Consider the following 27612-nt stretch of genomic DNA (forward strand, 5'->3'; position numbering starts at 1 on the left):
ATTAGACAGGGTAGATTCAGAAAGAATGTTCCAGATGGTGGGGGAGTCCTGAACTAGGGGGTCATAGTTTGAGGATAAGGGATAAACCTTTTAGGACTGAAGTGAGGAGAAATTTCTTCACCCAGTGGTGAACCTGTGGAATTCACTGCTGTAGAAAGTAGTTGAGGCCAAAATGTGTAATTTCACGAAGGAATTAGATATAACTCTTGTGGCTAAATGAATCGAGGGATATGGGGGAAAGGCGGGATCAGGGTATTGAACGTTATGATCAGCCATGATCATAATGAATGGTGGAGCAGGCTTGAAAGGTTGAATGGCCTCCTGCTTCTGTTTTCTATGTATGTTTCTTTGTAACTCTCGAAGGAAGCAAATTGCATGTAGCAACATTATGCATAACTGGGAACTGTACATAGTTTACGATTAACAATAAATGATTAATGTTAAACATGCCGGTTTCAAGATATCATCATGACTTGTGATGAATGTTACTGTATTTAAAATTGAGATATTCAGGATGTTCTTTCTCCAAGACAATGCTTCCTCCCCTTCCTATATAATTCTGCCTTCCAATACAACATTCTAATCTTAATTACAGGCGGTATCAGTCTTTTCCTAATATGGGCTTGAAGAAGGAATTGCATTTTCTCTAGAGGTAGCCTTTTTTCCCCCCATGTGTGATCAATTGTTGTAATAGACTTGGATTTAGATCTGTCTGCAACTTTCCCTTCCTGCACAACAGGGTAGAAATAAATGTACAGTACAAAACTATGTAGCAACTATTTTGGCTGCAATTACCATGGGATCCACAATTCAAAACCAGAGTGCTTGGGTTGGAAACAGTTTGGCTCAATTTGCAACAATTACATTTACGAGGATGTCCATTAACAAAGCTGTGGAGTTCGGAGTAGAGGAGTGCGAGGGTACTGGCTTTGCAGCACATAAGTAAGGAAGAGGAGGAAGCAAAATATGGATTCGGAGGGGGTCTCAGTAGGAAATTGCTGGAGGAGGAATTGGGATGCAGGATTCTGGTGTAGTGGAAATGGATGCAAAACTAGAAAGAGACTGAACACCTGTGACAAAACCACCTACTCCTCCAGATACCATGCTCTAAGAGGGTGTTGGTGACTATGGACTTCCATTGGATTGATCCATAACTATGCTTGGCAAAGTACTGCAGTGGTTTGCTGATGCCTTCTGTTGTATGGCTGACCAGGAAACACTCCCGCTCTTACCAACTGCCATCAGGTACATTGTAAGGATTTACAGGCTGAAAATCAATCTGATCATTTTATAAATACACTTTCCACTGTAATCAAGTCCTGAAGAGGGACTTAAACCTAGGGTTTCTGGCTCAAGAGATAGGGACCCTATCGCTGTGCCAGAAGACCACCTCTGACAAACCTAAGCTTTTAAATCTACTAGTTATAGTTAAAAACTGACATTAACTCTAAAGTAGCAGTCATTTCCTTTTATAAGACTGTATACTTTTTTTACTGCATCATTGGGAAATATTATAGCTATGTATTGTATGACGTAGGTGTTTGTTAAATTCTTTACCATTGCACTAAAACGATGCAAACTTATTCTGTTAATGTCTAGCTTTTTTTTGAATCAATGAATCTGTCATTTAAACAAACATTCTAAGTCAATGGTCTAATGGGAGTCTTGTGTATTTCGATTGCATTGAATATGAAAATCTAGAATTTTTTTACTATCACATGAGCAAGTGCTGTGGATGTGCTACATACTTAACAGCAGATTGGCAGAGGTAATCTTGGTGATGCAATGGATATGATGGATTAACTTTATGCCCAGCTCAGTATATCTTGAGATGCATAAATCAGCTTAAATTTTGAATTACCTGTTTTTTGCAAGCCCTATTTTAATGTTGGTTTCAGAACAGTTTGAATATAGGTGAGCAGATCAATTTTGCTTATAAATGGCATAGAATGTGGCTGAATTCTAATTGGAAGTTAAACCAGTTTGATCTGTTGATTGCAATGCATGAAATTAGTATTTTTAATATAACTTGAAGAATTGACATTCTGATCTGTTAAGCACAACACAAGTAAAAACACCCACTGACATAAAAAACAGGCTATTTACCTTCAAGTCATTACATTCAATGAGTGGCACAAAATTTCTTTTGTAATTGCTTATAGGTAGTTGAAATAGATGAGAATCTTTTATTTTGAATGAAAAGTCTCCAATTTCGCAGCACAGTATTTTAAATGATCCATCGTAGTAGTGCTGAGGATCATTTATTTGGTAGGGTGTTTGTTTGGAGATTTATTTTATTACTGTCAGTGTTTAAGGTTTAATTTCCCTTGCCTTGCTGGGCTATTGATGGAGTCGCTGCATTCAATCTAAAATCTGCTGTTATTACATTTCTGTTAAGTACTCCATTTTGAATAATCTGACGAATCTCTTGTTTTCTGATAGGTGCTTGTTCTTGGCAACAAGCGTGACCTACCCGAGGCGTTGGATGAAAAAGAACTTATTGAAAAAATGTGAGTAGCTTTTGTGCTTTCAGTCACATTTCCTGTTTTAACCTTAAATACAACTGCAATTACTTGCTCTTTGACGTTGGAGGAATCCCATGCCTGAAGACCGGCATTGGTGATGAGACGGAGGGGGGGGGGGGGGGGGGGGGGGGGGGGGGGGGATGAATTGGAGGCCTTAAAAGACTAATGGGTACAGGCTCGGAGTAAAATAGTAGTTCTGGCATCTCTATGTCTTAGAACATAAAACAGTACATCACAGAACAGGCCCTTCGGCCATCGATGTTGTGCCGAGCCATGATCACCCTACTCAAACCCACGTATCCACCCTATACCCCCAACAACCCCCCCCCCTTAACCTTACTTTTTAGGACACTACGGGCAATTTAGCATGGCCAATCCACCTAACCCGCACATCTTTGGACTGTGGGAGGAAACCGGAGCACCCGGAGGAAACCCACTTGATGTTGATTAAATAATTTGATAACTGAAGTTGTACAGTCAAGTTTGGCACGCAGATATATAAATGAAACTGATATAACTAAAGATTGTCAAGCATGTAAATCAGGAGAAAGAGATGGTGATCATGTTGAATTGTCCAATGCTGAAGACCTGATGATGATGTTGGAACCATGTAAGAAAAGTCCCGTGAAAGTGAATGTTGGAGGAGGGCACAGTGTGCTGCGATTTAAATGCCAAAGAAAGATTAAAGTGAGTTAATGTGCTACAATCAGAATCTCAAAATTTGGTGACTTTGATCAGGATCAAGCCAGTGCAATGGTTTCAGTGGAAATTAGTTTCAAAAGCTTCCTACAGAGAATGGTTTTTGAGATGAGTATGAAACTAGGTAATACTATGCATTTTATGGATCTTGAAGAGATAAAGGATGCAGTTCAGTCGAAAAAGGATAACATCCGCCTTTGGGCACTTTTGGTAGGGTGTTTCTTGGCGGCTACAAGGCCAGGATTCACCCAGCTATTCACCAGCACTTTCACGGTTTTTAGGCCTCTGAGATTTTCCCTGCCGAGGTGCGACCCAGATCGCGCCAGTCGGAGTCAGTCAGATGACATATGATAGGCCCTGCGAGGAACCCGATTTAGGGCTCTCTCACGATTCATGCTTTGTGCCTGAATCCGTGCCGGTACAATGCAATCGCTGAATTGTGCCCCATACGATTCAAAGTGAGACACACAACCTGATTTAGGGCTCTCGCACGATTCACACATTGTGCCTGGATCCGTGCCGGTGTAACACAATCGCTGAATTGTGCCCCATATAATTCAAAGGGGGCACTGGTTAAGTGGTTAGGGGGATAATGGGATCAAAGATAGACGATTTAGGAAGGTTGATAGTAGTTTGTTTGGGAGTGGCAAGGGAGTGGTTAACTGCCCTGTTTGAGGGCAGCACGATAACACAAGTGACTAGCACTGTGGCTTCATAGCGCCAGGGTCCGAGGTTCGATTCCCCACTGGGTCACTGTCTGTGAGGAGTCTGCACGTTCTCCCCGTGTCTGCGTGGGTTTCCTCCGGGTGCTCCGGTTTCCTCCCACAGTCCAAAGATATGCAGGTTAGGTGGACCTAGTTAGGTGACCAAAAACGTTAGATGGAGTTATTGGGTTACGGGGGGGTGGAGGTGAGGGCTTAAGTGGGTCGGTGCAGACTCGATAGGCCGAATGGCCTCCTTCTGCACTGTATGTTCTATCTTCATGTTCTATGGCAAGGAAGTTAAGTGCTACGAATTTGAATGGGGTCATTTAAGTTTGCAGTATAGATATCAAGAGGGCTGTTGAGTGTTGAAACTGCAGAATGATTTGGTGGTAGGTCAGAGATGGTTGGGAAGAATTACAGAGGAGGAGACGATGGCTGAGGCAGCTGTGGGGTGTCTTTGAGAAGACTTTTTTGTGCCATGGTGAGCTGCAATAGTGGATTTTCTTGTTGGTCAACGCGATAAGGAAGCAACCGAAGGTAATCTTATCAATGCTTGTATTAGAAGTTCTGAGGTCTTGAGATGTTAGAGAGAAAGAGAAGGAGACTTTGGGTAAGCATTGAAGAATTCAAAGTGAACAGATCGAGGTGAAGGAATTACTGTGGGTTTGAGAATCTCCTGGGATTGAAGGGGCAACAAATGCAAAATTGGCTAAGTGAGAGCAGGAATTAATGAACAGTTGTATTTCAGATTGGTGGAAGTATACAGTGGTGACCCTCAGGCCACTCTCATTGATGTTTATTAATTACTTATATTTGCATATGCATGAAACACATAAAGGCAATAAATACTGGTTCGACCCAATTCTGGGCACCACATTCACGGTCTTGTTGAGGGTGCAAAAAGAGAGACTAGAGAAGCAGAGATCGCTCTCTGAGGTAGCTCAGAGGACGAAGGAGAGATTAATAGATGTGTTCAAAATTATAAGGATTTTGGCAGAGAAAATAAGGATATGCTACGCCACATGGAGTGGCAATCACGGTCAGATTGCAATCTGCTTTTATTTATTTGCATTGTAATGCAGCCGCACCTTTCTTGCCCGACCTTCTGGCTCATGCTGGGTGAGGAAAGTGTGGTGCAACAGATTCCCAAGACCTTCTGACGAGTCCAGTAGAGCTGGATGAAAGGAAGACACTCCACCTCCCCTTATTTACGTCGCTATCTGCCATAAAACACGTAGGTTTACCGATCCAGCCAGTTTGAGAAGCCAGCAACGAGGTAGGTCGGTAAGATGCGGCGGGGGAGTTGTTAGAACAATAGTTACCAGGTATTAGAACAATAGTTACCCAGGTATTAGAACAATAGTTACCCAGGTATCAGAACAATAGTTACCCAGGTATCAGAACAATAGTTACCCAGGTATCAGAACAATAGTTACCCAGGTATCAGAACAATAGTTACCCAGGTATCAGAACAATAGTTACCCAGGTATCAGAACAATAGTTACCCAGGTATCAGAACAATAGTTACCCAGGTATCAGAACAATAGTTACCCAGGTGTGAGAACAATAGTTACCCAGGTGTGAGAACAATAGTTACCCAGGTGTGAGAACAATAGTTACCCAGGTGTGAGAACAATAGTTACCCAGGTGTGAGAACAATAGTTACCCAGGTGTGAGAACAATAGTTACCCAGGTATTAGAAGTAGTTTTAATTCTTCTAACTGTTCCTGGCAAACTCTTCCTGTGAGCCCCATCCAAAGACTGCAATTTAAATCAGAGTAAAGGGTGGTTCCCAATGCAGAGCCATTGCCCATCGGAAGGACTTCCCAGGAAATTCCCATGCATTCGTTGCCTGAGGATTTCTGGGAGGTGAACCCCCCCCCACCTCGCCACCGAAAAACATGCCAGAGATCGGGAGTTACGAGCCACTGTTTTTAGCAGCAGATGACCTGGTAACCAGAGGACATACATTTAATGTAATTGCAAAAAAATAAGTCGTCTTTTGGTCAGAAATGAAAGCAAAGTTTAAAAATTTTTTTAGAGTACCCAATCACTCTTTTCCAATTAAGGGGCAATTTATCGTGGCCAATCCACCTAGCCTGTACATCTTTGGGTTGTGGGGGCGAAACCCACGCAAACATGGGCAGAATGTGCAAACTCCACACTGACAGTGACCCAGAGCCGGGATCGAACCTGGGACCTCGGCGCCGTGAGGGCAGCAGGGCTAACCCACTGCACCACCGTGCTGCCATGAAAGCACAGTTAAAATATTTTTAATGAATCTTCAATTTTAATAAAATGTGTTCAAATTGCAACAATGAACTTTGAGGAAATCTAGTCAGACAAGTCATTTTGACTAAACCTATGGACTGTAATCACTGATAGTGACCATACAAATATTTGTACCCTGTTCCTTGTGCAAGCATTATTCTGATTGGTTGAGGAACTGAATCTCAATGGTGAACTTTCTCATTGAAGATATTTTATTCTTTGTTAATTATGAAACAACTTGTTAATCACACAGTAGTTTTGTAGATAAAAGTGTTTCGCAACTTTGCTTTTTGGCTGTTTTCTGCAGTTCTGTGGGAATATTGTAGAATGCACAAATCCAAAATGCAAACTTTTTGAAACACTTTCATTTCTTGGACAGAAAGCTGCTGTTCGAATAATTCTGGCATTGTAATAGAGGCAAACCCAGTACGGGGTACGGCGCCTCCTGGTGGTGTCTCAAACTTGACATTCAACCCAGAATTTAGTGATCCTGACATTTTTGATTGAAGATTTCCGTTTTCTGATCATTGAGAGTGTGTTCTGACATTCGGATTTGGCACATTTTGGAAAGTTATGCGTTGAATTTTTAAGTTATATTTTAAAGATTTAGAAATAAAACATTTACAAATAAAACATAGTGTGTAAACCTAGCAATAAAAGCATTCTACGTGAAAACTTTCTATTTTGCTGAGTGCCACTTGTAAACAAGCAGGCAATCATTACCATGAAAATAATGAGCTGTTCGTGGATTTAGAAATCTGGGATTATTCACTAAATGCGCTAAATGATGTTTCTCTGGTATTTGCAGTTCTTTAAATAGTATTTTTCTAATGTTATCCTGTGTGAAAGTGACATTTTTTATGGCTTGCAGCAGTTGACAATTGCTTAAATTTTGTTCATCAAAAGAAAATCGAACATCTTTATTTGAAAGACATACCTCTCCTGATTTCCCCTTTGGCTTTGCATCCATTTTCTTAGACAATGGGGCATTTTTCTATGTTAAAGTTTCTAAATAAAAACAAAGTGTTGCATTGAGCAAGTCGGGTAGATCATTCGACCTGACCATTCCAAGCCACTTCTGCCTACCCTCCCATCTTCCACGATCCAATAACTTAAATTTATCCAAAATTCTGCTACCTGTGCCCTGTCTTGCTCCCATTCCTGTTTACATAACACCCACCACTGTGCTCAGTGACCTACAGTGGCTCCCAATTGAGCAAAGCCTTAATTTTAAAATTCTCAATCATTCCCCCCCCCCCCCCCCCCCCCCACCCCTGTCCTAGCAATGTAATAATAATCTTTATTAGTATCATAAGTAGGCTTACATTAACACTGCAATGAAGTTATTGTGAATAGTCCTTTAGTCGCCACACTCCAGCACCTGCTCGGATATACTGAGGCAGAATTCAATGTCCAATTCACCAAACAAGCACGTCTTTCGGGACTTGTGGGAGGAAACCGGAGGAAACTCGAGCAGACATGGGTAGAATGTGCAGACTCCACACAGACAGTGACCCAAGCTAGGAATCTAACCAGGCCTCTGGTCCTGTGAAGCAACAGTACTAACCACTGTGCTACCGTGCCACCCATCCTCCAGCCCCACAACCCTCATACCTGCACTTTCCCAATTCTGGTTTCTCATGCATCCCTGACTTTTGATCCCTCCAGTATTAGTGGTTTGCTTTCAGCTGCCAAACCTGTAAACTGTAAGAATCCCTGTCCTAAATCTCTCTGCTTTTTTGCCTCTCTTTCCTCAGACGTTTCTTAAATGCTACCTTTTGACTAAGGTTTTGGTCATTTTCCCTAATATCTCCTTATGTGATTCAATGTCAAATTTTGTTAACACTCCTGCGAAGCACGTTGGAACATGTCATTATGTTAAAGGTGCTTATGTAAGTGCTAATTGCTGTTGTAATGCGTACATGAAACTTGTCATTGTTTTTATTTTCTGTGATAGTTGATTTGTGACATTTTAAATGTTTCTATTTGTTCCCCCCCCCCCCCTCAACAGCTGAACAAATGTGCACAAGACAAGTTGCATTAATTAGTGCTGCTGGGCTGAGGTTTTCTCTTGATTTTGAAATGACTCGCAGCCAAAACAGATTCCTATCCATTCCCCTTTTTAAGAGCCGATTACTTTAATGAGAATTCCTTAAATGCATGTTGTGGAGCCGTGCATATATAATGAGCTTTAGAATTGGAAATATTTTACAATAAAACAGCAGAATATGTCCCATGGTGGATGGAACAAAATTAATTGTGCTGCTCTTTTTTGTCATTTTTAGCTCTATTAATTGTTTAATTTCATGAGGCTGCAGAAAGGAAAGCCAAGATCAAATCACACACTCAAAATTTAAATATTAGTTTTTGCATATCTCTAGGTAGCTTTTAAATAAATCTTGCTTTCATCCACATTTTACTAATGTTTGTTTAGCTAACTGTTGTAAAAGCAGAGTTGTTTACCTATTAAACTGCAGTAAGAATTATTTTTTTGTGGGATGCTTCCATGCATTCAACGTGCATGCCATTAGTATATCCATTCAAGTTGAATTTTTCATGTGCACATTGTGAGTTGCATTATTAGCATTTTTAAAAATATTGCATTTTTCCTTTATTGTGTTATATTAGGAACCTGTCTGCTATCCAAGACCGAGAAATATGTTGCTACTCCATCTCTTGTAAGGAAAAGGATAACATAGGTAAGCTCTTGCGGGCAAATTAAAGAAAAACAGTCATGCATCAGGTAACTGAAAATAGACAATTCAATTGGAAATCAAACATTGGGTTAAGTCCTTTGATCAGCCTGGCTATTTACCATTCAGTGTTGCAAGTAGCTGCAGTCCAGTTTTGCACTTCAGTCAGGCCATGGCTACGTTTTGCTTTCATGTACCAATTGCTTTCATGCACCAATTGTTTTCAAGCTCTGACAGTTTTGGGTTTACACATTGCTGTGCAGATTTGGAAAAGATAGTGGGCCTGATAAATGGAGTGGTAGATGAAATGGGCAAAAATATATTGTGTGCAGCAGTGCAGAAGGGACAGGTGTTTTTCCATTACAAACTATAAAGTAAAGACCCACAAAAGGTAATTGTAATGTGTATAAAAAAGAAATTTGTTCTCGTATCATAGAATTTACAGTGCAGAAGGAGGCCATTCGGCCCATCGAGTCTGCACCGGCTCGTGAAAAGAGCACCTTACCCAAGCCCACATCTCCACCCCATCCCCATAACCCAGCAATCCCACCCAACACTAAGGGCAATTTTGGACACTAAGGGCAATTTATCATGGCCAATCCACCTAACCTGCACATCTTTGGACTATGGGAGGAAACCGGAGCACCCGCAGAAAACCGATGCACACACTGGGAGAACGTGCAGACACTGCACAGACAGTGACCCAAGCCGGGAATCGAACCTGGGACCCTGGAGCTGTGAAGCAATTGTGCTAACCACTATGCTACCGTGCTGCCCTCCGAAGCTATTTGATTGGGTTTGGGGTCTTGCTCTATCTAATCGTGCTTCTTAACAGTTTTGTTACAGTCCCTGTTAATAAAATAATCTGAAGTTGTGTCTTTTAAATAACCTGCCATTATTGCATGACTCACAGAGATAACAATTAGGTGTAAATTGGAGCGATTTGTAGAGAAACTCTCACCACATAGGGCTGAGATAGCTGAAAATTGTTTCACCAATGGAGTGGTAGAAAAAACTGCACAGAAGACCAGAGTCTGAGGACTGAAGGCAAGGTTTGAAATGTAAAATGGAAAGAGATTCTAGAATGTCCTGGAGAGGTTGACCCGTGGGAAGATTGTGGTGAATGTACTTCATGTAATTCACACTGTATAGTATTGTGTCCTTGTGGGCTCTGTCTGTGAGCCGTTGCGCGGCTCTGACCACAGGGGGAGATGAGGAGCTTGTACAGGGCTCCACCCTCGGCTCCATCCATGGCCCCTCCCACTACTGGAAGTATAAGGTGCTGCAGCCTTGCGAGCCTGCCCTCAGTTCTTCTGGTCACAGGCAGGCTCAGTTGTAAGTCTATTAAAACCACAGTTTACTTCCAATCGTGTCTCGAGTGAATTGATGGTCACATCAATTTAATAGACTTAAGAAAACTACTATGGAATCAGCCCTCAAACCTGATCGACTAGAACTCGACCCGCAGGCTGCAGAGGCGAAGGAGATCTTTCTACACTGGCTTCGGTGTTTCAGGGCCTACCTGGCTGCATCGATCACCTCCGAGACTACAAAGGAGCAGAAACCCAGCCTACTGTATGCACGGGTGAGCCATCGCATCTCTACGCAACTCGACTGTACCGAATCGTATACCGAGGCCCTAGCCATGCTCGACTGATTATACGTGCGGCCGGTGAATGAGGTCTACGCGCGGCACATTTTCGCTACCCGCCGCCAGCGCCCCACAGAGTCGCTAGAGGACTTCCTGCGTGACTTAAAAGCCCTTGCTCGGGACTGCAACTTTCAGGCTGTAACTGCTTCCCAGCATATGGAACTCGCTGTCCGTGATGTGTACGTTGCGGGGGTCCGGTCTAACTATGCGCCAGCGACTACTCGAAAAGGGGGCCCAGAACTTGGAGGACACGGTAGCGCTAGCAACCACTATGGAGGTCGCGTTTCAAAGTCTCTACTCATTCCCCGCAGACCAAGCGACCCCATCGTGGACCCCCGACCAGCAACTGCCCCAGGCCTGCACCGCGTGGCCACCCACCCACTATGAAGCGCCAGCGTGCCATTTTTGTGGCCAGCCCCAACACCCACGGCAGCATTGCCCGGCCCGCAACGCGACCTGCAGCAGCTGCGGTCGAAAAGAACATTATCGTAAAGTATGCCTGGCGAAATCAAAACCCTCTAATTCCCCCGCAGTCCAGAACAATCGCTCCCCCAACTCGCAGGCCCCGCAACGCTGCAGAGTGTCTGCCGACTCCGCCTCCGCTCGACATGTGCGACTCATGGGGGCCGCCATCTTGGTAATCCTCTCCCACGCGGCCGGCCATGTATGAGTCATGGGGGCCGCCATCTTGGGTGCCATCTTCTTCGCCGCCCACCGCGTGCGACCCACGGGGGCGGCCATCTTGGGCGCCATCTTCTTTGTCGCCCGCCACGTGAGATCAACGGGGGCCGCCATCTTGGCCATCACCCGATGTTCACCTCGACGACTACGACCTCCGCGGACAGTCATCACGGGGCCACTCCAGCACTGCTGATCAAGCCGCCGACTACCCGCAGCTCAACACGGTCACGTTGGACCAGTCGCGTCTGAAACACTTTAGGAGCTCGATGATGTCCGTTCAAATCAACGGATACAAGACACCGTGCCTCTTTGACTCCGGGACCACCGAGAGCTTCGTACATCCTGACCTGGTAAGATGCTGTTTGCTCCCTATCTTCCCTGCACGGCAAACTATCTCCCTCACCTCGGGCTCGCACTCGGTCCAAATACAAGGGCGCACCATTGCGACCCTAACGATTCAGGGCGCCAGCTACTCTAATTTCCAGCTGTACGTACTCCCCGACCTCTGCGCGCCACTCTTACTCGGGCTCGACTTTCAATGCAACCTCGAGCCTCACTTAGATTCGGCGGACCCCTACCTCCCCTCACTATCTGCAGCTTAGCGACTCTAGAAATTGACCCCCCTCCACTCTTCGCTAACCTAACGGCTAACTGTAAACCAGTAGCCACTCGCAGCAGGCGGTACAGCCTGCAGGACAGAGTATTCATTAGGGCCGAAGTCCAGCGGCTCCTACGTGAGGGAGTCATAGAGGCTAGTAACAGCCCCTGGAGAGCTCAGGTGGTGGTCGTCAAGACCGGGGAAAAGTTCCGGATGGTGGTTGATTACAGCCAAACCATTAACCGGTTCACACACCTCGATGCGTACCCCCTCCTCAGAATTGCAGACATGGTCAACCAGATCACCCAGTACCGCATATTCTCCACGGTGGATCTGAAGTTTGCATACCACCAGCTTCCAATCCACCCGGAGGACCGCCACTACATGGCGTTCGAGGCAGATGGCCGCCTCTTCCATTTCCTCCGGGTCCCGTTTGGCGTCACGAATGGGGTCTCGGTGATCCAATGAGCAATGGACCGAATGGTGGACCAGCATGGGCTGCGGGCCACGTTTCCGTACTTGGACAATGTCACCATCTGCGGCCGTGATCAGCAGGACCACGACGCCAACATCCACCGATTTCCCCAAACCGCCCAGAAACTCAATCTCACCTACAATAAGGAAAAATGCCTTTTCCGCACTACCAGACTAGCCATCCTCGGCTATGTCGTGGAAAACAGAGTCCTGGGCCCCGACCCGGACCGTATCTTAAATCTCCCTCTCCCTCATTGTCCCAGGGCCCTCAAGAGGTGCCTGGGATTCTTCTCTTATTACGCCCAGTGGGTCCCCCAGTGTGTGGACAAAGCCCTCCCACTATTTAAGACCACACTCTTCCCACTGTCAGCAGAGGCCCGCCTGGCCTTCAACTGTATCAAGGAGGGCATCGCCAAAGCCACCATGCGGGCGGTGGATGAATCCGTCCCTTTTCATGTGGAGAGCCCGAAATCTGCCTTTCTCCACCGAGGAGATAAAAGCCATCACCAGGGACTGCCCGATCTGCACGGAGTGCAAACCGCACTTCTATAGACCAGACAAGGCCCACCTGGTAAAGGCATCCCGGCCCTTTGAACGCCTGAGCATCGATTTCAAAGGGCCCCTCCCCTCGACTAATTGGAATGTGTACTTCCTGAACGTCATAGACGAATTCTCCCGCTTCCCCTTTGCCATCCCGTGCCCCGATATGACCTCCCACACATTTATCAGAGCCCTGCACAGTGTCTTCACCCTGTTCGGTTTCCCCAGCTACGTACACAGTGACAGGGGTTCGTCCTTCATGAGCGACGGGCTGCGTCAGTACCTGCTCGACAAGGGCATCGCCTCGAGCAGGACTACCAGCTATAACCCCAGGGGGAACGGGCAGGTGGAGAGGGAGAACGCGACGGTCTGGAAGACCGTCCTACTGACCCTTGTACAGGGCTCCACCCTCGGCTCCGCCCTGGCCCCTCCCACTACCGGAAGTATAAAGTGCTGCAGCCTTGCAAGCCTGCCCTCCGTTCTTCTGGTCGCAGGCAGGTTCAGTTGTAAGTCTATCAAAACCACAGTTTACTTCCAATCGTGTCTCGAGTGAATTGATGGTCACATCAAAGATGTAGTGGAGTTGGAAGATGAAGTTGACCCTATTGTAAAGCACAGGTCTTAGAGGGAGAGTGTACAACAACGGATGTCACTCGTATCTTTGGTCAGTTTTACTGCATTAGATCCTTTTTTTTTTTTTTTATAAATGTTTTTATTCAGTTTTCGTATTTTATATTGAACAAATTACAAATTGTTAGGAGAGAGAAAAAAAAACAAACAAAAACAAACACGCAAAAATTAACACACATATTTACAGGTAAGCATCTTCGTAGTAGTAACTGCGCCCCCCCCCCCCCCCCCCCCCCCCCTCAACATGTTTATTTAGCTTGGTTTTGGGCCTTAGCTAGCCATCGAACCCCCGTAACGAACCTGTAGCCCCCCCCCCCCCTCCCGCTACCTTCCCCCGACTATTCTTCCTCTTGTACATTGGCCACAAATAGGTCCCGGAACAGTTGCATGAATGGCTCCCACGTTCTGTGGAAGCCGTCGTCCGACCCTCGGATGGCAAATTTGATTTTCTCCATTTGGAGAGATTCCGAGAGGTCGGACAGCCAGTCCGCAGCTCTGGGCGGTGCTGCTGACCGCCAGCCAAACAGGATTCTACGGCGGGCGATCAGGGAGGCAAAGGCAAGGGCATCCGCCCTCCTCCCCAGGAATAGATCTGGCTGTTCTGAAACCCCGAAGACCGCCACTATCGGGCATGGCTCCACCCTCACTCCCACCACTTTGGACATTACCTCGAAGAAGGCTGTCCAGTACTCCACGAGTCTGGGGCAGGACCAGAACATGTGGGCGTGGTTGGCCGGGCCTCTTTGGCACCGTTCACATCTGTCTTCCACCTCCGGGAAGAACCTACTCATACGGGTTCTTGTTAAGTGGGCTCTATGTACCACTTTTAGTTGCGTCAGGCTGAGCCTTGCGCACGTGGAGGTGGAGTTGACCCTATGCAGTGCTTCGCTCCAGAGTCCCCACCCGATCTCCATCCCCAGGTCGTCCTCCCATTTCCTCCTTGTTGCGTCCAGTACGGTGTCGTCCCTATCTACCAGTCGGTCATACATGTCACTACAGTTCCCTTTCTCTAGGATACTTGCGTCCAGTAGGTCTTCCAGTAGTGTCTGTCGTGGCGGTTGTGGGTACGTCCTTGTCTCCTTTCGTAGGAAGTTTTTGAGCTGCAGGTACCGTAGCTCGTTCCCCCCAGCTAGCTGAAATTTCTCTGTCAGTTCGTCCAGTGTTGCGATCCTGTCGTCCGTGTACAGGTCCCTGACTGTCAGTGTCCCCCCGTCCTGCCTCCACCTTTTGAAGGTGGCGTCGGTCAGTGCTGGTTTGAACCTATGGTTGTTGCAGATGGGAGCCCTGTTCGACATTTTGGTCAGGCCAAGTTGCTGCCGCAGTTGGTTCCAGGATTGGAGGGTGGCTGTCACCACTGGGCTGCTGGAGTGTTTTTTGGGTGGGGATGGGAGTGCTGCCGTGGCGAGGGCCCGGAGGGAGGTTCCCATGCAGGAGGCCTCCTCCGCACGCACCCACTCAGCTTCTGGCTCCTGGATCCATCCCCTTACTCGCTCGGCTGTTGCTGCCCAGTGGTAGAGTTGTAGATTCGGGAGGGCTAACCCTCCCCTGGTTTTTGTTTTTTGTAAGACCTTCTTTGGGATCCTAGCATTTTTACCCCCCCATACGAACGCCATGATGAGTTTGTCCAGCGCTTTGAAAAAGGCCTTGGGGATGTAGATCGGAATGGATCTAAACAGGAAGAGGAACCTGGGCAGTACGTTCATTTTGATCGTCTGAACTCTCCCCGCGAGGGAGAGCGGGAGTGTGTTCCATCTTTGCAGGTCCTTTTTAACTTCCTCCGTCAGGCTGGTGAGGTTCCATTTGTGGATCCCTTTCCAGTCATGGGCTATTTGGATCCCCAGGTAGCGGAATTTATGTCGGGCTTGTTTGAACGGCAGCCCCTTTAGTGCTGCCCCCCCCCCCCCTTGCGGGTGTAATGGGAAGATCTCACTTTTGCTCATGTTGAGTTTGTAGCCCGAGAAGGCTCCAAACTCTTTCAGGAGCGCGATGATCCCGTCCATGCTGCTTTGTGGGTCCGAGATATAGAGGAGCAGATCATCCGCATAGAGTGAGACTCTGTGCTCTCTACCTCCCCTTCGGATCCCCCTCCAATTTTTTGCTGCCCTGAGCGCGATTGCTAGCGGTTCGATTGCTAGTGCGAACAGCAGCGGGGACAGTGGGCATCCTTGTCTGGTGCCCCTGTGCAGCTGGAAGTATTGGGAGTTGGTATTGTTGGTCTGTACACTCGCCATGGGAGCGTTGTACAGGAGCTTTACCCAAGCGGTGAACCCTGTTCCAAGCCCGAACCGCTCCAGTACCTCTATGAGGTATTTCCATTCGACTCTGTCGAAGGCCTTTTCTGCGTCCAGGGAGACGATCACCTCTTGTGTTCTCTCCCCGGAGGGGGTCATTATCACGTTCAGCAGGCGCCTGATGTTCGCGGTCAGCTGTCTACCTTTGACAAAGCCCGTCTGGTCCTCTGTGACCACCTCAGGTACACAGTCTTCTAGCCTTTTGGCTAGGATTTTGGCCAGTATTTTGGCGTCTGCGTTCAGCAGAGATATGGGTCTGTATGACCCACATTCCGTTGGGTCTTTGTCTTTCTTAGGTATCAGCGAGATTGAGGCCTGTGCTAACGTGGGTGGCAACGTGCCCCTAGCTAGCGAGTCTGTGAACATCTCCCGCATGTGCGGGGCCAGCGCTGTCGCAAATTTTTTGTAGAAGTCCGCCGGGAATCCGTCCGGTCCCGGCGCCTTCCCCGCCTGCATGGAGCTAATGCTGTCCATGATCTCTCCCAGTGCTAGTGGTGCTTCCAGATCCCGTTTTCTGCCCTCTCCCACAACTGGTATGTTCAGTCCGTCAAGAAACCGGTTCATCCCAGCCTTCCCCGTTGGGGGCTCTGAGGTGTACAGCTCTTGGTAGAAGGCCTTGAAGGTTTTGTTAATCTTCTCTGGTTCTGTTTCCAACGTGCCTCTGGTATCTCTGATTTGCGCGATTTCTCTGCTGGCTGCCTGCTTTCTCAGCTGGTGGGCCAACAGGCGGCTGGCTTTGTCTCCGTGTTCGTATAGGGCCCCGCGTGCCTGGCGGAGTTGGTGTACTGCTTTCCTGGTGGAGAGCAGGTCAAAGTTCCTTTGTAATTCTTTTCTCTCCGCCAGGAGTTCTACAGTCGGGGCCTCGGAGTATTTATGGTCTACCTCCAGTATGGAGTCGACCAGCTTCTGCCTAGCCACCCTTTCCTCCCTATCTCTTTGCGCTTTGTAGGCTATGATTTCCCCTCTTAGTACGGCCTTAAGCGCTTCCCAGAACGTGGAGGGTGAGACCTCCCCGTTTTGGTTGATCTCAGTGTACTCCGCTATGGCCTGCGCTATCCTTTCGCTGAAGGCCTTGTCAGCTAGTAAGGCACCGTCCAACCTCCATTTGGGGCGCTGGGCCCTTCCCGTCTCTAGCCGCACATCCATGTAGTGTGGAGCGTGGTCTGATATCACAATTGCGGAGTATTCCACCTTGTCTATCTCTGGAAGCACCGTTTTCCCCACCACAAAGAAGTCAATTCTGGTGTACACGTTGTGTACTGGGGAGAAGAAAGAGAATTCTTTCTCCCCCGGGTGGGCGAATCTCCAGGGGTCTACTGCTCCCATCTGCTCCATATAGTGGCTGAGTTCCCTTGCCATGTTTGAGGTTTTCCCCGTTCTGGGGTTTGATCTGTCCGTCGTTGGGTCCTGTACACAGTTGAAGTCCCCCCCCATGATTAGTCGGTGCGTCGCTATGTCCGGGATTTCTGCCATGGTCTTTTGGATGAAGCTCGTGTCGTCCCAGTTGGGCGCGTACACGTTAACTAGAACTACCGGCGCCCCATCCAGGGCCCCGCTGACCATGACATACCGTCCCCCTGGGTCCGTAACCGTCTTTGTCGCCCTAAACATTGTCCTCTTGCCAATCAGGATCGCCACCCCCCTGGCCCTTGCCCCATAACAGGAATGATAGGTTTGTCCCACCCAGCCCTTTCTTACCCGCAGTTGGTCCCGCTCCCTCAAGTGCGTCTCTTGGAGGAAGACTATGTCGGCCCTCATGTTTCTAAGGTGGGTGAGGACTCTAGATCTCTTCACTGGGCCGTTAAGTCCCCTTACGTTCCAGGTGACTATTCTGGTGGGGGGCTTCTGCCCCCTTGCTCCTGTGGGGTTAACCATATTTGTCCGGTGGACGCGCCCCTGCCCTCTGGGGTTTCCCTATGTTAGGGGGCCGTCCAGGATGTCCACTATCACTGCTCTCCCCATGCGGTCGGGTCCCTGCGCTCCGGGGTTCCCCCTTGTCCCGGGGACACCCGCCATGGCCGTCCACTTTGTGTCCACCACGCGGGTAGTCCCCTGCACTCCGGGGGGCCCCTTCACCCACAGACCGTACTGGGTGGGTGCTTGCAGCAGTTCCCTGTTTCGAGCCCTTGTCTGTGGCACTTTGTGGCCCTATTCCCTTACTGGCCTCTTTTGTCCCTTCGTCCCTGCGTTTCCCCTCCCTGGTCTCTCGCCCCCCGGGTGCCCCCCCCCCCCGCTCTATCCCTTTCGGGGATACCCCTGTGTACCCCTCCATTGCCCCTCTCTCCCCCATTCCTGTCCCCATTTGCTCTCCCACCTTTGATGGGTGATCCCCCCCCTCCCCTGCCTGGCGCCTTCCCCCCTGTTGGGGGTGCGCTGCGGCCCTGCTCTGTTGCGCGCCCCCTTCGCTAGCTTTCCTGCTAGCACGGTGGCTCCCCTCCCGGAGGTTGCTGTCCCGCTTCCCCTCTCCCCTCTCCAGTACTCCCGTTCCCTCGTGCCGGGGCCTGGCCTCCCACCTGGAGCGGGCCCTAGGGCATTGGGTTGTTTTCCGTTCTGGGTGTTTCTGCCAGGGGGGAGGGGGCTGGCTTTGCCTCGCCCCTCCCCACCCCCCCGTCGGCATGACGTGTCTCCTTGCCATGGGCCCCTCGTCCCTACTTCCCATGGCGTTTTTCCAGCCCGTGCTCCTCGACGAATCTATTCGCCTCGGCAGGGGCTGTAAAGAAATATTCCTTGTGTTGGTATGTGACCCAGAGTTTTGCTGGGTACAGCATACCAAAACGTACTTTGTTCTTATAGAGAGCTGCTTTCGCTCTGTTGAACTCCGCCCGTCTCTTAGCTATGTCCGCTCCAAAATCCTCGTAGATTCGGATGGCGTGCCCGTCCCAATTGCAGGCTCTATTCTCCTTGGCCCAGCGCAGGATTGTCTCCCTATCCCGGTACCGGTGCAGTCTGGCTATAACTGCTCTCGGTTTTTCCCCTTCCTTGGGCTTCGGGCGCAGTGACCGATGAGCTCTGTCCATTTCCGGTGGGGTGGGAAAAGTTTCCCGCCCCACTAAGGAGCCCAGCATCGCAGCCACGAATGTTGTGGGACTTCTACCCTCTATCCCCTCTGGCAGGCCCACTATCTTGATATTTTGCCTTCTCGAGCTGATCTCCTGGTCGTCTACCCTGCCCTTCAGGCTCCCCTGTGTTGCACTCAGTTTCACCATTCCCCTCTCCAGGGATATGACCCGGTCGCTCGCGTCAGTCGCTGCCTTCTCCAGCTCTTTAATGGTTGCCCCCTGGGCTTCCAGTATCTTCCCTTGGGCTTCCAGTATCTTCCCTTGGGCATCCACTTTCTTCTCCAATCTGGTCAGAACCTGCTGCACCCCTGACATGGCCTTGGTCGCTGCTGCCTGTGCTGCGGCCTCTGCGTCTGCTTTTAACTCTGCCTTGAATGCCTGCAGCTGCTCCCTCACCACCTCGGCAAAGGCTTCCTTCCAATTCACGCCCCCCTCTAACCCCAGGGGAGAGGTTGCCCGCCCGTCCAGCTCTTCTGGATGCGGCGAAGCATCCTTCCCGCCGCTTCGCGTGTTGACTCGTTCGCCCGAGCTGGCTTTCCCTTTGCCCAGTCTACTTCCGGTGCCCCCTTTCTCTTGGCTCCTTTCTGGCACTTTTTTCTCCCCCTTCCCCTTCATCTTTTCTTCTCTCCTTGTTCTTCTTTTTCCCCCTTTTCCGCACCCTATTTTTATTTTATTTATTATTATATATCTATATATGTATATATATATATATATATATATATTTTTTTTTTTAAATTTATTTCCCCTACCCCTTTTCTCTTTACCAGTTTTCTTTTGGGAAGAACAGAAATACAAGTCTCTTTTTTCTTTTTTTTCCCCACTCAACCAGGAGAGAGAGTCCCTTTGTCTTTGCCACGTGGTGGTCACAGCAGTTGGGGGGGGGGGGAGGGGCGAGTGGGCCGGTGGTCGCTGCTGGTTGGGGGGGGGGTCCCCGCTGCTGGTTGGGGGGGGGGGTCCCCGCTGCTGGCTGGGGGGGGGGTTGTGTCCCCGCTGCTGGCTGGGGGGGGGGGGGGGGGGGGTTGTGTCCCCGCTGCTGGCTGGGGGGGGGGGGGGGGGGTTGTGTCCCCGCTGCTGGCTGGGGGGGGGGGGTTGTGTCCCCACTGCTGGCTGGGGGGGGGGGGGTTGTGTCCCCGCTGCTGGCTGGGGGGGGGGGGAAAGAGAAGAGGGGCCGCCGCCGCCGCACCGCTCCTGGCCCGCGTGGGGGGGGGGGGGGGGGGAGAAGAGGGGCCGCCGCCGCCGCACCCCTCCTGGCCCGCGTGGGGGGGGGGGGGGGGGGGAGAAGAGGGGCCGCCGCCGCCGCACCGCTCCTGGCCCGCGTGGGGGGGGGGGGGGGGGGGGGGAGAGAGAAGAGGGGCCGCCGCCGCCGCACCGCTCCTGGCCCGCGTGGGGGGGGGGGGGGGAGAGAGAAGAGGGGCCGCCGCCGCCGCACCGCTCCTGGCCCGCGTGGGGGGGGGGGGGGGAGAGAAGAGGGGCCGCCGCCGCCGCACCGCTCCTGGGTCGCGTGGGGGGGGGTGGGGAGAGAAGAGGGGCCGCCGCCGCACCGCTCCTGGCCCGCGTGGGGGGGGGGGGGGGGGAGAGAAGAGGGGCCGCCGCCGCCGCACCGCTCCTGGGTCGCGTGGGGGGGGGGGGGGGGGGGAGAGAAGAGGGGCCGCCGCCGCACCGCTCCTGGCCCGCGTGGGGGGGGGGGGGGAGGGAGAGGGGATGGACCTGCTGCTGTTGGGCCCCCCTGTCGCCGCTCCGGCTCCTCCGCTCCGGCTCCTCCGCTCCCGCTCCGGCTCCTCGGCTCCGGCTCCTCGGCTCCCGCTCCGGCTCCTCGGCTCCTCCGCCCCGGCTCCTCGGCTCCTCGGCTCCCCGGCTCCCCGGCTCCCCGGCTCCCCGGCTCCTCGGCTCCTCGGCTCCCCGGCTCCCCGGCTCCCCGGCTCCTCGGCTCCCCGGCTCCTCGGCTCCCCGGCTCCTCGGCTCCCCGGCTCCCCGGCTCCCCGGCTCCTCGGCTCCTCGGCTCCGTCTCCTCGGCTCCCGCTCCGGCTCCTCCGCCGTCCGGCCTGTCGGGGGGGGGGGGGGGGGGGCTGTTCCTCCTGCTGTCCTGCATTAGATCCTTGCTGCAGATTGAAGAAAACAGAGGCTCGATCCAGAAGCTGGGAATAAGCAAGGACAGAGTTGCTGAAGCTGATTCAGTTACTTGAAGATGACATTGGTAAATTTACACCATGTAGACTGAGGTGAGGAGGCTCTGTGGTGTGTGCCATTTTGGATGAAGACCGTGCCCAAGGAACTTTGTTTTGTTGTGTGCTGCTATCAGCTGGGGATCAGGCTAGCTCCTAGAGAAGGATCTCAAATTCTTGGTGAGGAAGACGAGAGTTTGAAGGGGTCTGCCTGAGATTGATGACCTAATATGCTGTGTGGACTACCGAGCCATAAGATCCATCTTGGATGTGCCACAATTTGCCAGTTATTTGTGTTTAACCTGTTAATTCTGGGTTTCAGATGTATAGGTGAATATCTAAGATGGTATGTAATGTTTATTTGTTTGATTTTTGCATATTAAAATTCTTGTTTTAAACTGTGGCTTTATTCTTTAAGTAAATATTGAGATTTCAAATTTCTTCTTTTAAAAAAAGAGTTACTGTTCTCCACTGAGAATTTGTTCATAACTGATGGAAGACAGTTTGCCATTGACAGTCTAATGCTTTGAAGCTCGCAAAGTTTGTACGTTTATAACAAATTCGGCTGCTGCAATTCATTTGTGCTTTGAATCATGGAGGTACCGTTGGAAAATCTTATTTATTTAATTCATTTGGAGTTGTAGTTTAAGCATAAACAATTGTACTATTCTATAACCTGATGTCCAGCTACATTTTTTGATGCAGAGCAGGCCTTGGCATTGAGAGAGCCTCGTGTTGACATACTGTCTTTTCTCTAAAGCCCTCTGCTTTATATTCGATAAATTATGAAATACTGCTGCAGTTAACAGAGATATGCAGCAGGCATAAATCCTGCAAACAACAATGAGGTGAATATCTGACTGTTTAAATTAACGATTGCAGGAAGAATATTAGCTAGAACACGATAAGTCCCTGCTCTTCAAATAATGCCATGGGATCTTTAATGTTCACTTAAATGAACAGAACAGTCAATAGCAGTATGGTTTTAGATTTAATCCCATGAGCCATTGATAAGACAGCAGTACTGAGATGTCAATCTATAATATGTGTTTTAACTCTGGGACTTGGATTAGTCATAAATCTGATTTATCTGCCCCTGGCACATAGGGTTACGGTATTCCACCATCAATCAAAAATAAAATTTGTTGAATACTGAAATCTTAAAGATGATAGACGAAGCTCCCGCTTTCTTGCAGATTGCCACAGCTCCTGGCAGTATTTCCAGTTATTTTCACTACTTACTTTCCAGGGTAGGCCAGATGAGATCTTAAAACCCGGTATCATGTAAATTGAGTGTTTGCTATCGGAACAGTCCAACACCATTGGCGACACGATTATTATGTTTTCCTGTCTGTTATTGTGATGGTCAGTGCTGAATATAATGGACGATTTGTCTTCCCATTGTCTAATCTACTGATCTTTCTCTATAGTGTTACCGACACATGGTCAGCTCTTAACAGTGGCTAAGAGACTGGACCAGATGTCATAACTTTTTGAAGTTTTAAGATGGTGTGGAAAGAGTTCCAGGATTGATAATATAAGAAATAGTTCTTGGTTATTTGATAAACAAACTTTATTAAAACAAAAGAAACAATATTAAAAATTTTACTTCAGCTCTAACTAACATTATAAGCAGTTTCTTAACCTTAAAAGACTAGTTCCCATTAAGCAACCATGTCGCTTACACAGACAGGCCAAGGCAATACTTACATTTACTAAGCAAATTTTGTTCTGTTAGGGGCATTTGTTCAGAAACCTTTGCAAAAGCTGCCTCGGGTGCAACTTTCATGACCTCTCTGGTTGATTTCACAAAAGAAAGAAATTTGCTACTGGCTTCAGACACAGGAATGTGGTACTTTTAACAGCCTTTTGAAATGGCCAAACAAGCCAATTATAGGTGGGCAATAAATGCCAGTGACACCCACATCGCCTGAATGAACAATAAAAGAGTCCAAGTGTTCTTTCCCGCTCTGGTCATTTCAGTTATTATTGCACGAGGGATGAATTAAACTCTTTGATCCTCTGCCGCTTATTTAATTTTCTTTTAAATGAAAAAATAGCCACGAAATGTTTTTCTTTAAAAAGTTAGAGTACACTGTATTGTAATGTTTTTGTACAGTTGGCTATGTGCATTGATCAATGGATTGAATTCCGATTAGTATATTACATTTTAACCCTATATACATTGGCATGTCTGTTGGAAGAGGCTGGAAAATTTGAACACTGGGTACTGAAGAAATTTATAGTTCAGAAATAACCTTCCAATGTAAAAAAAATGGTTTATGTTTAGGATTTGCTCCTTGTGCTTTTAACATTACACTTGCCTTTCAGTGACATTTTGTATTAAAAATCACTTTTTGTAGAATTTTATGCTGCTTTCACTTCTAATTATGTTCCTACAATTAATTTCAGATATAACACTACAGTGGCTCATTCAACACTCAAAGACCAAACGCAGCTGAGAGCTAGGATGTTGATTTCTTACTCGCCCAGGACCTGCCATAGTTAACTCTGACCTCCTTCCCTGGAAAGAAAATTTAGAATGCTGTCCAACAACACGGAGGTCAAATTAAAGTTTTTATCACGAGAGAGTGTACAATATTATTTTGCACTTTTTTTATGTTTTTATATAATTAAGCTGAGTTACTAAATCTGATCTTGTGTAACTTAATAATTTACCCACTGTCAATTTGAAAGGGGTTTTGTTATTGAATAAATGGGATGTTTTTATTTTTAATATGCATGCTTCTAAAGCCCCGTTGTAGGATGGAACTCATATCAGAAATCTACAATTGTTGTTGAGGGAGCATATTTACATTCCATTGCATCAACTGAGCATACTCGGGGGATTCATGCAGTGGCCCAATCATTGAGCAAATATACATTTGTTTCATTACTCAACCTAACAAGCTTAGTCTTGCTATTTGCACCTCAAAAATAATTGTGGGTAATCTAGAACTACCTGGCACAACAACTAACATATTTATATATAAGAAAGAAGCAGGTCATCTACAGAGAAGCCATACCTCTCGTACCTTTAATTGTGAGACATTTTAAATGTCAGTATATAAGATCCCTGTCGATGAATGCCTGTTACTGGTATATGATGGAGAGAGAAAATATGTGGTCATTATATAATCTGCCATACACAGTAAGGTGGTGAATGTTTTATTGATTTATTACAAAAATACTTTCAAAACACCTCCAATTATCTGGGGGTTTGCAATAGCAAACACCAGATATCTGGCTTTGAATTTGCGCTCAACAAACATCTTAAGTGATTGTCATTTAAAAGATCTGCAGCCCTAATTGGGGAAAACATCAGAGGGAGTGTTATAGCCTTGAGTTCAAGTCTGGATGTTTAATTTTAACCTTCAATTGTGGATATTTTGTTACTCAAAGCCTGTTATTCAATTTGTCACTGCTAACAATGGCAAATGGTGGACTACAGAGGAACTCCATCTATAAAGTTGCAGTTTGGTATCTCTCTGTTATTTGGCATGTGCATTGCAACCTTGTAAAGGTTAGCACTATCACCAGTCCAGTGAAGTGGCTAGAACTAGTTTTCACTGATATCCTTACCACATAAAATAAATTGTGTTCATGCTTAATAGCTGAAATCTGATTTGAAGGTTTTTTTTGATATGCATGTAATTTTTTTAAAGCACCGTTAAAGCATAGAAATCTACTCAGGACGGGGAAATAAGACAAGCTACTACTATCCACTTTTTATTTTTTCTTGCTTTTTTGCCTGCATGGTTCCTTAAGTGTTTAAACTGCTGCTGTATTAATAGCACATCCCTATAGTTGCACATTGAAGTTGTTTTACTTTTGACAGGTAACATAACAGGTGATGAGCTTTTTATTTTGTTGTGACTTGCCTTTTTTAATAAGTTTACAATCTGTTTTCAATTGCAGTTTTGTACGTACAGATTTAAACCAAATCGTTGAAATTTTTAAACATATAAATTTGTGATAAATATTGTACTAGATAGTAATTTGCTTACCTAAAGGTACTTCGCTGTAAAAGCTAATGGTTAGCAGTGTTTGCGATTGTATAAGGAGAATGATGGACTAATAGCTTGTAGTGTGTTTCTCTTGAACTGTAACTGGTTTTAAGTGAATCCTTTATCCTGCAGTTTTAAGAAACCAATAAATAATTGAAGTTAATGCATACTGTGTCATATATAATAGCTTGTTGACTTATACAGTCAACTTGTCAAATAATTGTCCTGTGGGTGATTGATGTACTGTTGCTCTTGTCATATGATGAAGCTAATGCTGTAATAAATACATCCACACAAAAATCGTGCCCTTTCTTGTACTTTCACACAAAAAAAGCATTGGTTTTATTTTCCTTGCATTGTACGCAACATTTTGGGTCAAAGTAACAGAATTTTATTAACAGAGTTAGTCTACATTTAAACACTTCAGATGCATTAAGGTGGCATGGTAGCACAGCGATTAACACTCTTGTTTCACACCCGGGTTCAATTCCCGCTTGGGTCACTGTCTGTGCTGAGTCTGCACGTTCTCCCTGTGTCTGCGTGTTTCCTCCAGGTGCTCTGGTTTCCTCCCATAGTCCCGAAAGACGTGCTTGTTGGTGAATTGGGCATTCTGAATTCTCCCTCTGTACCCGAACAGGCGGCGGAATGTGACGACTAGGGAATTTTCACAGTAACTTAATTGCAGTGGTTATGTAAGCCTACTTGTGACACTAATAAAGATTATTATTATATTAGTGTTTATCAATGAAAAGTTTATTCAGGATGTCTATAATGGGGATATGGGATGTTTCTAGACTTCTGCAGGCTTCAAATGGTTAAGGAATGACCAGATGACTAAAAGAAGGTTGCTTATTGAAACAGTCAGTGCACTTTGAAGGCAGTAAAACAGACGCAAAAATGTCAAAAGCTAATCATTTAGTAGTGCAATATTGCTGAAAAAAGACATCCTATCAAAGCTTTTCATCCGTCAGCTGAAGAACGTGTTATCTTCAAAACAATAAGTAAACCGGGCACAGTGAAAGGGAAAGATAGGGTGACCAAAGTCCAGAGCTCCCGAGATGAAAAAGGAGATCGAAATTAAAATGAGGAAGAAAAAATGTGCTTGCGCTAGTTGTCAGGGTAGAAAAATACTTTGAGAACGAAAAGGAATAAGGAGGTCCAAAGGAGAGGTGAAAAAGCACATCAGAGAAATAAAGAGGGATTATGAGCTGGCAGCCACCATGAAGAGAACCCTAAAGTCTTCTATGGGCATATAAATAGTAAAAGGGTGATTTAAAAGAAGTAGGGCCAATGCGGGACCATAAAGGGAATTTACACATGGATGCAGGGCAAATGGCTGAGGTATTAAATGAGACAGATGAGGAAGCTCTCTCCCCAGGATGGTTCAAAATTTAGAAAGAGAAAGTGTTCAATAGGATAAAATTCACAAGGCACAAGATGAAATGCATCCAAGAATATTGAACGAACTGAGAATGGAAATTGCATGGGCACTGGCCATAATCTTGCAGTCTTCATTAGACTTGGGGAGGTGCAAAGGCCTGGAGAATTGGAAATGTTATGCCCTTGTTCAAATAAGCTTGTAAGGATAGCTCTTGCAATTACAGACCAGTCAGTTTAACATCAGTGGTGGGCTATATTTGGGATATAATTAATAGTCACATGGAAAAATACAGGTCAGTTAGAAAGAGCCAGCAACGATATCTAAAGGGAAAATATAGTGTTTAACCAACTTGCTGGAGTTTTTTTTTGAAGAGGTAAAAAAGGGTTGATGCTGTTGATGTGATGTACATGGACTTTCAAAAGTCATTCGATACAGTGCCACCCAACAGCCTTGTGAAAAGTTATAGCCCATGGAATAAAAGATCAGTAGCAACATGGATAGGAAATAAATTGAATAATGGAAAACAGAGTAACGGTTTTTATGACCCCCTGGCCTAGTGCAAGGTCAATTCCAGCCCAACTTGACCTGGAGTCGTAATACAATTGAATAAATATTTCTTAATAATAATCGCTTATTGTCACAGTAGGCTTCAATGAAGTTACTATGAAAAGCCCCTAGTCGCCACATTCCGGCGCCTGTTCGGGGAGGCCAGTCCAGGAATTTAACCTGCGCTGCTGGCATTGTTCTGCATTACAAGCCAGCTTTTTAGCCTGCTGTGCTAAACCAGCCCCTTCAAAAAACTTTGGGTGTCTTAGAAAAACACCCAAAGTCTATTGCCCTTAGCTGCCTAATAACTGCAAGCACTGGGTTCATAAATTAATGGTGGTGAGCTGTTTTGTACCGCGACAGTCCATATGGTGTTGGTACACCCTCTGCCGTTAGGGAGGAGTTCCTGGATTTTGACCTGGTGACAGTGAAGGAGCAGTGATATATTTCCAAGTCAGAATATTGAGTGGCGTGGAGGGGAACGTCCAGGTGGTGGTGTTCCTATGTTTCTGCTGCCCATGTCCTTCTAGATGGTAGCGGTCATGTGTTTGGAAGGTGTTATTTAAAGAGTCTTGGTTAGTTGCTGCTGTGTATCAGTATGGTGCACACTGTGCATTGGTGGTGGGGGAAATTAATCTTTGTGGTTGGGATGTCAATCAAGAAGGCTGCTTTGATCTGATGGTGTCAAACCTCTTGTGTG

At 47.3% G+C, this 27612-nt stretch overlaps 1 protein-coding gene across 1 annotated transcript in view; it reads left to right on the forward strand.

Moving 5' to 3' along the window:
* Positions 1–25285, forward strand: part of LOC119978114 (ADP-ribosylation factor-like protein 8A) — an 85846-nt gene extending 60561 nt beyond the window's left edge. Inside the window, exons 5-7 of the mRNA XM_038819513.1 lie at positions 2443–2510; positions 8828–8898; positions 23391–25285. Coding sequence (XP_038675441.1) covers positions 2443–2510; positions 8828–8898; positions 23391–23440 — 189 coding nt within the window. The 3' untranslated portion in view covers positions 23441–25285. The remainder of the gene's footprint in view (positions 1–2442; positions 2511–8827; positions 8899–23390) is intronic.
* The last annotated feature ends 2327 nt before the right edge of the window (positions 25286–27612 follow it).

The sequence above is a fragment of the Scyliorhinus canicula genome, chromosome 15, assembly GCF_902713615.1.
Source record: "Scyliorhinus canicula chromosome 15, sScyCan1.1, whole genome shotgun sequence".
NCBI lineage: Eukaryota > Metazoa > Chordata > Chondrichthyes > Carcharhiniformes > Scyliorhinidae > Scyliorhinus > Scyliorhinus canicula.